Genomic DNA, 14,402 nt, shown 5'->3' with positions numbered 1-14,402 from the left:
ATGTAAATGGGGGGTTAGGTTCCAGGGAAATGCTTTTTTTTTGCCAGATGAAAATATATATATATAATTAAATACTGTACACAGTGGTGAAGTCAGAGGGTGAGATATTTCCCAGGGAGTGCCTTACTGCTAAATGATGAACTCGCAATTGGCTGAGCCCTCAAGGGTTTACTCGTTGTTAATGTAGCCTCACACGCTACAAGGCATGAATGGAGGGAGGGAAGACAGCATGGCAGACAGAGACAGAAACAGACTGTGTGTGTGTGTGAGTTTCCACTTTAGGTATGCTGACCCCACTCTTAAGTACACTGCCTTGTTAAGTTAATCAAGCTGAGACCGCTGCTGCTGCTGGGAATCTCCCTCCGTCCTGAGCCTTGTCGCGTCTCCCCTGCTGTATGAAGATGGGGTAAGTGGGGTGCAGGAGCAGGAGGGAGGGGGACACCCTGACATTAGCCCCCCTTTTCCTCCTCCCCCCCCCCAGCAAGCAGGAGGCTCAGGGAGTAGCTCCAAGGCAGAGGGTAGGAGCAGCACATGGCAGTGGGGGAAGGGACAGCTGAACTGCCGGCAGTTGATAGCCTGCTGGGTGGCTGCTGCAAAGGGAACTTAGGGGAGCGCGGAGCTGATAGCGGGGCTGCCGGTCCACCCTGGTTCCAAGCCCCCACCAGCTAGCTGCAACGGGCTGCTCTTCCTGCAAGCAGTGGACAAAGCAGGCGGCTGCCAAATGACGTTGTAAGGGAGCATTGAGCAACTTTAAACGAGCATGTTCCCTAATTGATCACAACGTAGCAATATTAACCAGAACAACTTTAAGTGAGGAGTTACTGAATGTTGTGATATCTAGGTGTATGACAATGCCAAATAAAGCTTAAAGGGACACAGAGTAACAGGGTAACATTAATTGACACCCGTGATGGACAAGTGCAGCCTGAGGAATGAAGGGCATCCAAAGTTTGGAGAAAGATGCCTTGAAAAACCTTTGCAATATTTTATCCTTAGTGAGACCAAATTTAGAAGAATCTCTGTCTTGATGGGGTCACCACAGGATCTAAAGCTGAATCTGAACTAAAGGCCCATTGCAGTCAATGGAATTCTTTCCACTGATTTCAGTGGGCTTTGGATCCAGCCTGGTAGGTACTGAGAAAACTGTGTCAGGCTGTGACAATTTCAGTGAGGAGCATTTAAAAGCAGTGATATGTAAAGCCTTGGTCTTGCATTTGGGTGGACTTTAGTGTCCACATGAAGCCCCATTAAATGGGTTCTGCCTAGATCTGATGGCAGCACTGGGACTATGAGTTAAAAAGTCTCATTGAAACACACACAGAAACATTTTTTAGTCTTTAAAATGAATCTGAAATGAGGGAGTTTTCCTCATGCAAACATGAGTGAGACCTTCCAGGTCTAGAAAAACTTTATCTGACAGTTTTTCAATGATCATAGGACCCCATCTTGTGTCATTCATATATCCCTTAATAGGAAATAGTTCTAATTTCAGACTTGTTGCCCCCCCCAACTTATCTGTGGCATACTTTTCCAGTAATGTAAAAACTGGCATCAGATATGTCAACTCATGAAGTTGAGGAATAAATAATTGATTTTAAATAAATTAATCCAATATCATCTACAACTCTGTGTGTGTGAGAGAGAGAAAGAGAGATAGGTTTATTAATAGTGCTTTGCATTCTATAGCACCTTCCGGTGGAGGATCTGAAAGCACTTTGCAAACACTATCATAGAAAAGTAGGGCTGGAAGGGACCTCAAGAAGTCATCAAGTCCAGTCTCCTGTGCTGAGGCAGGACTAAGTAAACCTTGACTATCCCTGACAGGTGTTTGTCCAACTTGTTTTTAAAATGATGAGGACTCCAGGGAGCGGCGCTGGAACTGGGGCGGGGTGGGCAAGAGGCCATGACACTCCCACTTTTGAAAGTGTCGAGCCTGGCCCCCTGCCCCTCCTCTTCCCCCTGAGGCCCCACCCCATGGCCAGGCCAGAAGCTGGAACTTGGCCTGGGTAAGAGCGACCTGGGGAACCCAGGGAGCTGTGGACCCTCCACCTGCCCGGGGCTGAGGGACTTGAGAGCAGCCCGCTGTCCCCGGGTTCCCCACCTAGGGCAGGTGGAGGGTCCGTGGCTCCCTGGGCCCAGCTGCGGCTCTTCGACCCCTGAGACCCCACCCCCAGGCCAGGCACAAGCAGCTGTGGGAAGCCACGGACCCTCCACCTACCCTGGGTGGGGGACCCGGGGACACAGACTGGGGACTGCTCTCAAGCCCCTCCACCCCAGGCAGGTAGAGAGGCCCCGGCTCCCCAGCCTGGCTCCAGCTTCCAGCTTGGCCGGGGGTGTGGCCTCAGGGGGAAGAGGAGGGGCAGGGACAGGGCCTCACGCTCCCCCTCACATTTTTAGGAAGGCTCCATCGCCTCTGACTCCATGACCTCACTTGGAAGCCTATTCCAGAATTTAACTATCCTTCTAGTTAGAAAGCTTTTCCTAATATCTAATTTAAATCTCCCCTGCTGCAGATAAAGTCCATTACTTCTTATGTTACAGGGAGAACAATTGATCACCTTCCTCTTATAACAGCCCCTAACATATCGGAAGACTTATCAGTTCCCCTCTCAGACTTTTTTTCTTAAGACCAGTTTTTTTAACTTTCCTCACAGGTCAGGTTTTCTAACCCTATTATCATTTGTGTTGGTCTCCTCTGGATTCTTTCCAGTTTGTCCACATCTTTCCTAAAGTGTGACACCCAGAACTGGACACAGTACTCCAGCTGGGGCCTCACCAGTGCTGAGTAGAGCAGGACAATAACCTCCTGTGTGTTTCATACACTACTCCTGTTAATAAACTCCAGAATCATATTAAACCTTTTCTGCAACTGCATCACACTGATGACTCATATTCAGTTTGTGGTCCATTATAATCCCAAGACCCTTTTCAGCAGTACTACTACCACCTACACAGTTATTCCCCATTTTGTAGTTGTACACTTTATTTTTCCTTCCTACGAGAAGTACTTTGCACATGTCTTTATTGAATTTCATCTTGTTGAATTCAGACCAATTCTGTAATTTGTCAAGGTAATTTTGAATTTTAAATCCTGTCCTACAAAGTGCTTGCAATCCCTACCAGTGTGGTGTCATCTGCAAATTTTATATGCATTATCCAAGTTATTAATGAAAATATTGAATAGTACCAGACACACCCCCTGTGGGACCCAAATAGATACTCCCTCCCAATTTGGCAGCAAACCATTGATAACTATTCTTTGAGTACAATCTTTCAACCAGTTGTACAGCCACCTTATAGTAAATCTAGACCACATTTCCCTAGTTTGCTTATAAGAATGTCAGACAGAAATGTGTCAAAAGCCTTACTAAAATCAAGTTATATCACATCTACTTCCGCCCCCCATTCACTAGGCCAGTAGTCCTATCAAAGAAGGAAATGAAGATGATTTGGTATGCTTTGTTCTTGGCAAATCCATGCTGATTATTTCTTATAATTCTATTATCCTCCAGGTGCTTATAAATTGATTCTTTAATAATTCGTTCCAGTATCTTTCCAGGTATTGAAGTTAGGCTGACTGGTCTAGCATATGCCGAGTCCTCCTTGTTCCCCCTTTTAAGATAGGTACTACGTTTGCCCTTCTCCAGTCTTCTGGGACCTCTCCTGACGTCCTCCATGAGTTCTCAAAGAAAATTGCTAACAGTTCTGAGATTGCTTTAGCTAGTTCCTTAAGTAACCTAAGATGAATTTTATTAGGCCCTGCTGACTTGAATACATCTTACTTATCTAAATATTCTTTAGCCCGTTCTTTCCCTATTTTGAGTATTGGTCATTACTAACCCTGTTAGTGCAACCTGAAGCAAAATCTGCATTATGCACCTCAGCTTTCTGGATGTCAGCAGTTATTGGCTCTCCTTCCCTGTCAAGTAAAGGACTTACATTCACCTTTGTCTTTCTCTTGCTCCAAATGTATTTAAAAAACCTCGTCTTACTTGCTCATTAATACATTTTGCTATACAACAATACTCCAGTTTAAAAGATGAGGAAACTGCCAGGTTAAATGCCTACACTGAGGAAAGTTTCTAAAAAAATCCTACTGGCTCATCTGAACAGTGGTTAGGAGCAATGGGAGTGTTTCGGGAAAGTACAATCCATCGGTGATCTTCCTGAAAACACCATCCTAGCCACTATGGATGTAGAAGCCCTCTACACCAACATTCCACACAAAGATGGACTACAAGCCATCAGGAACAGTATCCCCGATAATGTCACGGCAAACCTGGTGGCGGAACTTTGTGACTTAGTCCTCACTCATAACTATTTCACATATGGGGACAATGTATACCTTCAAATCAGCGGCACTGCTATGGGTACCTGCATGGCCCCACAGTATGCCAACATTTTTATGGCTGACTTAGAACAACGCTTCCTCAGCTCTCATCCCCTAATACCCCTACTCTACTTGCACTACATTGATGACATTTTCATCATCTGAACCCATGGAAAAGAAGCCCTTGAGGAATTCCACCATGATTTCAACAATTTCCATCCCACCATCAACCTCAGCCTGGACCAGTCCACACAAGAAATCCACTTCCTGGACACTACGGTGCTAATAAGTGATGGTCACATAACCACCCTATAGCGGAAACCTACTGACAGCTATGCTTACCTACATGCCTCCAGCTTTCATCCAGACCACAGCACACGATCTGTTGTCTACAGCCAAGCTCTACAATACAACCGCATTTTCTCCAACCCCTCAGACAGAGACAAACACAAGAGCTCTATCAAACGTTCTTACAACTACAATACCCATCTGCTGAAGTGAAGAAACAGATTGACAGAGCCCGAAGAGTGCCCAGAAGTCACCTACTACAGGACAGGCCCAACAAAGACAATAACAGAACGCCACTAGCTAACACCTTCAGCCCCCAGCTAAAACCTCTCCAGCGCATCATCAAGGATCGACAACCTATCCTGAAGGACGACCCATCACTCTCACAGATCTTGGGAGACAGGCCAGTCCTTGCTTACAGACAGCCCACCAACCTGAAGCAAATACTCACCAGCAACCACAAACCAGAACCACTAACCCAGGAACCTATCCTTGCAACAAAGCCCGTTGCCAACTGTGCCCACATATCTATTTAGGGGACACCATCATAGGGCCTAATCACATCAGCCACACTATCAGAGGCTCGTTCACCTGCACATCTACCAATGTGATATATGCGATCATGTGCCAGCAATGCCCCCTACCATGTACATTGGTCAAACCGGACAGCCTCTACATAAAAGAATAAATGGACACAAATCCGACATCAAGAATTATAACATTCAAAAACCAGTCAGAGAACACTTCAATCTCTTTGGTCACTCGATTACAGACCTAAAAGTGGCAATTCTTCAACAAAAAAACTTCAAAAACAAACTCCAACGAGAGACTGCTGAATTGGAATTAATTTGCAAACTGGTTACAATTAACTTAGGCTTGAATAAAGACTGGGAGTGGCTGTGTCATTACACAAGGTAAAACTATTTCCTCATGTTTCAGAGTAACAGCCGTGTTAGTCTGTATTCGCAAAAAGAAAAGAGTGAGTTTGTGTGTGGGGGGGTGGGGGGTGAGAAAACCTGGATTTGTGCTGGAAATGGCCCAACTTGATGATCACTTTAGATAAGCTATTACCAGCAGGACAGTGGGGTGGGAGGAGGTATTGTTTCATATTCTGTGTGTGTATATAAAGTCTGCTGCAGTTTCCACGGTATGCATCCGATGAAGTGAGCTGTAGCTCACGAAAGCTTATGCTCAAATACATTTGTTAGTCTCTAACGTGCCACAAGTTCTTTTTGGGAGCGTTGAGAAAGCTTTGCTAACCTCTCATCGCACTTGACACTGTGGTACACACAGACCCACATACTAGGGCCTGCTCCACAGTAGGGCTGATTCCCCCCTCCCCCAGGGCAGATGGTTTACACCTTTCCCCAGTGCGCTCAAGGCCAAATGACTCGCCCCAGGCCCCTCGACTGGCGGGGGTGGGGGGGTGTTGTGTTCCTGTGAAGAGGACGCAGAGCCGCGGCCTATGTCAATCCAGCCTTCCCAAACCCAAGTCAGTCACGGGGACCACCCTGAACCTGGCGCAACGTGCTCAGGCCACATGTAGCCCGGCAGCGGCCACAGGCACAGACCCCTCTCCGCCACCCGCGCCCGGGCCCACGCGGGCTCTGCTCTGCTCTGCTCGGCGGACCAGCGAAGCGAGCCCGGCTCCTTCCCCAGCAGCGGCGGGACAAGGCCACGGGCGGGGAGGTACAAAGCCGGGCCCTGGCCCCGCCTTCCCGCTGCTTGTGGAGGGGGGAGGCGCCTGCTGCCTGCGCCGGGCCCAGCCTCAGCCGCACGAGTGTCCGGCTAAGCCAAGCGGCGGGCTCCAGCCGCGCCTTGCGCCCGGCCCGGCGGCAGGCGGCGGACCCGTAGGTGAGGCCTCCCCGGGCTTGCAGGGGGCTCGGAGGGCGGCGGTCCCCGCCTGCCCCGGAGGGGGTGGGTCCTCGAGGCCGGGCGGGCGGCGGGGCTCCCAGCGCGGGGCACAGGCTGCGCCCCCCGAGCGGAGCTGGGGGACCCCGGGAACCTCCCAGGCGAAGAGCGGAGACGCGCTCGCCCTGCCCGAGAACCGCGGCCGCTGGCAGGGGGCCGCTTCTCCCCGGGCGGTGCGCGGCCCCCTGGGAGGGACGGGCCCCGGGGAGGCTGCTGCAGACACCCGGTAGCAGCACAGGCCGCGTAGCGCTGCCGTGAGCGGGGCTACGCTGCAGCAATTGCTTAACGTCTTGGTCTCCCCCGTTCCTCCACCGTGCCGTGGAAGGGCCTGGATCCCGCCCCCAGACTGTGCGGTGGCGGAGAGCTGGCTTTATCTAATGGCTTCAGACGCAAGATCTGAGCACTTGCAAATTTTGTAGTGGAGTGGGGGTTGGAATCCAGATCCCAGGGTTCAGATTCATCCCTATCTCTAGAACTGGTTCAATGCGCTCAGATTGGTTCCTCTCCTTTTTCTGTGGTGCACTAAAAAGAATTGATTTCTCTCATCTTCTTGGTTAATATTCACTTGAGGAACAACATTAATTTGTTGTTAACTTCCCTCTTTGTGGATTGAAAGAATTTCATCTGGAATCCCTATGCCTCATTCTGCTATTACCATACTGGCTTTTCTTCACCATGGTAGAAGCTTTGACTCCTAAACTTAAAAGATTATTGGGTAACATGCTTCTATAGTTCACCTGTAGAAATACAGTACACCCTTGCAATAACACGCTTCATTATAATGAACCTTTGTCAATACTGAACCTGAATCCCAACTACAGTACAGTACTGTGTGTGGTTTAAAAAACGTGGGGGGGGGGGCGTTGCACACATGTGCACAATTACAGCTCGGAGCTGCGGCACTGTATTGTTTGATTGTCTTTTCGTTATAACAAACCCCTGGCTATAATGAAGAAAAGGCTTGGATCCTGACAGGCTCATTATAATGAGGGTGTACTGTAGATAGCTTCATTCTGAAATGTGGCATCAATTCAATTTCCTTAGTTAGAACAATCAAATAAGAGTTGAAGGAACTAAATAGTTAACAGATTCCAAGTTATGGTGATTATGGGACAAACTCCTCAAAGGTCAGGATTTGCTGGCTTCATTGGCCTTCCTTTCTCAGATCTGTGTCCCTCTTTGGAAAGAGGAATGGGAAATCCTTACTTTAAGTTAAAAACCGGTGTACTGGATGCTGTGGAATCTTTAGTTTGTCTCAAGCCTCTCAGCAAGTCAAGGAGAAGACTGGTTACTTTGGAAAGCAATGTATGGGGGAAACAACAATTTTTAAGAAGTTGCAGCCTTCCTCCTCCTGTTAACCTCATCAGTTTCTTTGAGTAGCATCGAGTAACACTGTATACTGTTATCCTAGAAGCAGGTAAAGATTGAAATACTGTTCGAGTAATAGGGAAATATGCTGTCCCCATGTCATGTCTGTTCTGTGGATTATGATGCTGTGGTAGCAAAGCTGTATACTTATTTTTTTAAAGGCACTTCATAATAAACCCTTAGTTTTAGGCACTTACAGCTTTCTAAAAGCTTAATCTTTTGGACTGATCCTATGTATTAGGAATTTCGGCTGTAAACTAATCTTTTTATTTAAAGTTTGGCCACCTTATGTTCAGTTACCTTTCAACTGCCTGAGCTTTGTGCCTGGAACTCAGGTGTTTAAAAATGTCTATTCTGAGGCTCAAGAAACTCAGGCATCTTTTTCTTTAAAATTCAGACTTGCCATGACATGAATTTAGTTATCAACGAAAATTTTCTTGTTTGGAGAAATCTAATTTTGAAATAAGTAGTGGAAACTTGGATGTTGTACTGAGTTGGGTTAAGCCTAGCCTTCATTGCCTCATCTTTCACCTTACCTTGTTTCCTGCTACTATCTGATAAGCCACCATCTGCATCCTAGAAATGGACTAGATTAACTTGTTCCTGTTTTCATCTGAGAGCATATTTGGGATGAGGAATTAGACCATTTGTTTTGCGTTTATACTTTTGCCTTGTTTTGCACATCTTCACTGTGACTGGAAAGCCAAAAGTCTGCTTTGTTCTGTAGCTGACATCTTTTAGATTTGGAAGCTAGAGAGATCGAATAGCTCCCATGAGGAACAGCTTCTAGCTTACTTAAGGAAAAACAGCTGATTCTCAGATCAGTCTGTTCCAAATAAGTAGGGGACTCAAATTTTGAACAAGTTCCAACTGGTCTAGTCCCCCTCTCTAGTTGAGTGTTAATCTGTTGTAAGTGGACCCAACCACTGGATCTCACGTGCTTCTAAGCCTCTGGGTCGAAGCAGAGGTGGGTCACTGTTCCTAGATCTGGATTTCTAAGGCAAACCCAAGGTGTAGATCCTATCACTGACACCCTTTCTTGGGGCGTGGGGCTCTGCAGCCTGGCTGCCTTAAGCTATTTCTACACTACACAGCTTTTAGTGACATAGATGTGTTGCTACAGCCGTACTGCTAAAAGTCACGCAGTGTAGTTGCTGTTTGTCGGCTCTCCTGCCAACAAAAAACTTCCATCCCCAAAGAGCGGGGCTTGTGTTGTTGGCAGGAGAGCACTCCTGCCGACAACACGCTGTTCGTGCTGGCAGTTGTCGCAGCAAAACTTCTGTCTTTCAGGGGATTAACGCCTCTGAAAGACATGAGTTTTGTTGTTCAGTTGCCAGTGTAGACATAGTCTTAGACCCCAGTGCCTCAGCCCTTCTGAGTTGCTGGTTGCTTTTACTCCCACGCTCACAGTTCCACTTTACTGCTGGTGCTCTGAGCTTCTTTATTAACCTCAAAAAGAAAAGGAGTACTAGTGGCACCTTAGAGACTAACCACTAGTACTCCTTTTCTTTTTGCAAATACAGACTAACACAGCTGCTACTCTGAAACCTTTATTTATTAACCTGTTCAGGGATGGCATGGCAGGTAAGCATGGAATACAGGCTTTGCAAAGGAATTTCTTAACCAGGGTTGCTGTTCTTCTCCAGAAAGTACTAGAGCTGCATAATTTTGAAAAATAAGAACCCTGAGATGCACTCCTCACCCCCTTAGTCTGATCTCATTTCTTCTGTGAGTCTGAGGAATGGTCAGCCTTGCAGGCAAGGCAGAGTCCCTCCCACTTTCTTTCTCTTCAGCCCAGTGTTCTGCCATGTGGCAGTGGATGGCCTTCCTTCTTACCCATATGCTCTAGCTTGGAAATTCCAGCCCCTTCTTCCCATCCGGCTTCTGTGACAGTCCATTGTTGCATGGTGATGGGCAATAAGTTGAGACAGTCAAATCTGATGGCCCTTAGTTGCTCTGTGATGGCTTCTCAGACACAGTTTTTAACTAGGTGCCAAGCCATTAATATAAAATGGATGTTTAATCCAAAATGAAGATTGTAATACAAACTGGAGTTCACAATTTGGTATAGACATATCCCTCTCTGTCATGTGAGCACTTTTAGATTTCTAATGTTAATATTACTGGCATCTACTTGAGGAAGAGAGGAGACATAAGCTCATAGCTTCCCATTTTACTTTTTTTAAAGATTGCATGCTTTCACAGAAGTCATAAATGGCTTCCCGAAAGATCAAAAATAAGGTAGGTTACAGTTCAGTACCTTTATAAACAGCCAGTATTAGCATTATTATTTAAGAGAGGTACTTCAAATTAACCTGATAACTGAAGACTCCTGTAGAAAAACGGAGTCCCTGAATCAGATCCGGAGACAATGCTCTATTAGGAACTCCAGCAGCTGAGAATGGTGCGGACAGGACTTCTCACCATGGTTTTGCCCCTAGGCTTTGGGATAAGGTTGCCAACTTTCTAATCTCACAAAACTGAACACCTCTGCCCTGCCCTGCCCTGCCCCTTCCCCGAGGGCCTGCCGCTGCCCCACCCCTTCTCCAAGGTCTCACCCTCTGCTTGCTCTGTTCCCCCTTCCCTCTGTCGTTCACTCTCCCCCACTTTCACTCACTTTCACCGGGCTGGGGCAGGGGGTTGGTGTGCGGGGGGGTGAGGTCTCCAGCTTGGGGTGTGGGCTCTGGGGTGGGGCCAGGGATGAGGAATTTGGGGTGCAGGAGGGGGCTCAGGGCTGGGGCAGGGGGTTGGGGTGTGGGTTCCGGGAGGGAGTTGGGGAGTAGGAGGAGACTCCGGACTGGGGCAGGGGATTGGGGTGCAGGGTCCCGGCAGTGCTTACTGTGGCTCCCAGGAAGTGGCTGCCAAGTTCCTGTGGCCCCATGGTGCATGGGTGGCCAGGGAGTCTCTGCGCTCTGCCCTCACCCGCAGGTGCAACCCCCACAGCTCCCTTTGGTCACGGTTCCTGGCCAGTGGGAGCTGTGGAGCTGGCCCTCGGGGCGGGGGCAGTGCATGAAGCCGCCCTGGTCGCCTCGGGGCCGAAGGGTCCTGGTGGCTGCTTCTGGGAGCCACATGAAACCAGAACAGTTAGGGAGCCTGCCCTAGCTCCTGGCCCCCGCTGTGCCGCTAACCGGACTTTTAATGGCTCATTTGGCTGTGCTGACTGGAGCTGCCAGGGTCCCTTTTCATCCGGGTGTTCCAGTCGAAAACTGGACACCTGGCAACCCTACTTTGAGGTGACTGACTTTTCGTTAGTAGGCTTAGTCTTCTGGCTGAGTAGAAGTCTAGTAAATTTTTCAAGCCCTGCTTATCCATGCAAACTTCTCTAGTAATTGGAGAAATGAATTTGGGGGTTGATTGTATCCTCTGAAGAATTCTTCTTTCTTTTGTTGCAGCCAATATCTATTTGTGGTGAAAGCTTTCTTTTGATCATACCAAACTGCATCCCAAACCTTCCTCTTCTCCCAGTGCAGTCTCTCTTGATTTTTCTGCCTTCCATGTATCCACTGGTATCCTCGACCTCCCTCTGAACGGTTCTTCCCGATTTTTTTTTTTTTTTTAACCAGTTTCCTTCCTTTCTTAATGTTCTGCTACCTTGTGTGATAGCACCATGAGAATTGAGGAGAACTTACTGTTCAGCCACTTTGGTAATATACTGCTAAGCATGGGAAAATTGTTGTGTCCTTTAGTTCTCACAAAGTATTTTTACCTTCCATCACCAAACTAATCGGGTCTGCAGGTCTGGTAAATATCAATTCTAACTTTTTCCCCCTGTAAGTATCCACCTGCTTTCTCATTTCGTATGCTAAGACTGTAAGATCTCTGCACCAGAGAATTGGTTTCTGTTACGTAAATTAGGTGCTTAGCATAATGGGCCTGATCCCTGATTGGGGCATTTAGGGGCTACTGCAATACAAGATAAGTCTCACATTTTTCTTTTGATAAATCCTAATTTCTTAGCCCCCCCCCCCCCCAAAGCCATAATTTAAACAGATATTGAGACATTGGATCTGGAAATACAGATTATGTAATCAAAAGTAGATCATAAATGACTTTTATGGCAGTGGTTTTTAAGAGTTACCTCCATGTTCTTACAATATTTTAACTTTGTGCTGAATACCCCAATAGCAACGTAAAGGGCATTCACACATTTTTCTTCCCTGCACCCGAACTTCTTAAACTAAGTTTAAACAAATGCTGACTGGCCTTTGGCTTTAGGCTGAGGAGAGGGGGCATTTAACAAACGCTTCTAAAACTGAGGACATTCTGACGCTTTACTCTGTAAGTCACCTTCAATATTGCTTTCCCACACGCGCGCACACAAAAATGACAGTTTTTTTTAAAAGCAAGTTCTGTAGGAGTTGGGGAAGTGAAATGTAACTTTCTGGTTCAATTTTAACATTGTCTGCCATATTGAAATTTCACAAAACAGATCAAATCAATCTCTGAATATTGCATTACTGCAATAAGACTTAAGTTTTGAATTAGTACTCAAATCATTTTCAGCAGATATTAAAGATCATTGTCAGGTTTAGCTAACATTCCTTTTCAGTGTTTATACCAAGACTGTGAAACTGATTTTGTCTTGACATTGAGCAACTTTTGTCTGATGATCCGATACTAGAACAGACTTAAGCAATTAGTGGCTGATCTGATAGTGTGTGCAACATGCATAACAGCCCAGCTGAGACCCACTTTGAAACTCCTTGGGCAAAAAAAGCCTTCTGTCACTGAGCCAGGGCAAGCTATACTAAGCTTATCTCGAATGGAAGTTACTCTTGGCATGGTTTACTGTAACCTCTTCCCCATTTGACTAATGATGGTGGGATGGAAATAGTTCTTAAAAAGTCCCTCAAATATTTTTTCCCTCTCCTTTCCATAGGATGTGATGGAGCTCTTAGAGGAAGACCTCACTTGTCCCATTTGTTGTGGCTTGTTTGAAGAACCTCGGGTTTTACCTTGTTCTCACAACTTTTGCAAGAAGTGTTTGGAAGGGATCCTAGAGGGAAATGTCCGCAGTGTGGTTTGGAGACCACCCCCCATTTTCAAGTGTCCTACCTGCCGTAAAGAAACTCCTGTTTCAGGAATCAACAATTTACAAGTCAACTACTCCCTGAAAGGTATTGTGGAGAAGTATAACAAAATAAAAGTAACTCCCAAAATGCCTATATGTAAGGTGCACAGTGGGCAGCCCCTCAACATTTTCTGCCGGACAGATATGCAGCTGATATGTGGTGTCTGTGCCACTCGAGGTGACCACACAAAGCATGTATTTTGCTCCATTGAAGATGCCTATTCACAGGAGAAGTGTGCTTTTGAAACCCTGTTTCAGGGCTTTGAAACATGGCGTTGTGGGGATGCACTCTCCCGGCTAGACACCTTGGAAACAAGCAAGAGGAAAGCGCTGCAGATGCTGACAAAGGATTCAGACAAAGTGAAAGAGTTCTTTGAGAAGCTGCAGCACACACTGGAGCAGAAAAGAAATGAGATTCTGTCTGACTTTGAGACCATGAAGCTTGCAGTGATGCAGGCCTATGACCCAGAAATCAATAAACTGAACACAATTCTACAAGAGCAACGAATGGCTTTTAACATTGCAGAAGCCTTTAAGGATGTGTCTGAGCCCATTATATTTCTGCAACAGATGCAGGAGTTCAGGGAAAAAATCAAAGTGATCAAGGAAACCCCTCTGCCTTGTTCCAGTGTAGACATTAATCCCGCAATAAAGAACTTTGATACCAGCCAGTGGAATGGTATAAAACTAGTAGACGTGGACAAGCTTTCTTTGCCTCAGGAAAACAGCATGCTTAATTTCAAGATTCTCTCAGTCTTTTCACACAAATTTGTAGTGACTTCTCTGATTTGCTTATTTATTCTTGCAGCCGTCAGAATGACCTTTGTGGAATCTGTCTTTGACAATCTTCAGTGCTGGAAAACTCAATTTTTTACAATTGGCTCATCCTATCTGGCAGACACTGCGGAGATAGCTGACCATGCCGTGTTTTACTGGGAGCAAATGACAGATGGAGCTTCACTTCTAAGTGAAAAGTGCAAAAATTATACGCTAGTGGTATTGGATAATGTTGCACAATTTGTGTGCAAATATAAACTCCTATAATGTCCACTACCAAAGCACAAATTCAGAAGCCCAAGAAGTGAATAGAATTCTGGTGCAGAAAACGTAACAGTACATGCACAGTTTTTTAAATAAAAATCTCTAGTTTCTGATGGAAGCATTTAAGACTCAGAATGGTTACTGAGTTATTTATATTGTTCATGTAGTTCAAGCACGGATATGCTGGAAGGTGAAACCGAACTTTGGAGAAACGTACTTTTGCTTCTGAGATCTTGTTCCCAAAAACATTTTGAAATAATGCACTTCCTTGCTCTAACCAAAATATAAGGGAAAACTAACAATGTGTATTGTCAAATATTAATATAACTGTATGAGTGATTTTACATGTCCTAGAGTAAAAAGTGCTGATCCCTAAATGCATCAACATTTTGT

The 14,402-nt window shown here is 46.2% G+C and overlaps 1 protein-coding gene across 1 annotated transcript; it reads left to right on the top strand.

Annotated features, from left to right (window-relative positions):
• The first annotated feature begins 6,328 nt into the window (after positions 1-6,328).
• On the top strand, positions 6,329-14,386 carry TRIM13 (tripartite motif containing 13). The gene is made up of 2 exons (XM_048849456.2): positions 6,329-6,472; positions 12,777-14,386. The coding sequence occupies exon 2, from the start codon at positions 12,783-12,785 to the stop codon at positions 14,010-14,012; it is 1,230 nt and encodes a 409-aa protein (XP_048705413.2). The 5' UTR covers positions 6,329-6,472; positions 12,777-12,782; the 3' UTR covers positions 14,013-14,386.
• The last annotated feature ends 16 nt before the right edge of the window (positions 14,387-14,402 follow it).

This window comes from Caretta caretta, chromosome 1 (genome assembly GCF_965140235.1).
Source record: "Caretta caretta isolate rCarCar2 chromosome 1, rCarCar1.hap1, whole genome shotgun sequence".
Taxonomy (NCBI): Eukaryota; Metazoa; Chordata; order Testudines; family Cheloniidae; genus Caretta; species Caretta caretta.
Note: the sequence above shows the minus strand (reverse complement) of the source record. Positions and strands in the feature narration are given on the sequence as shown.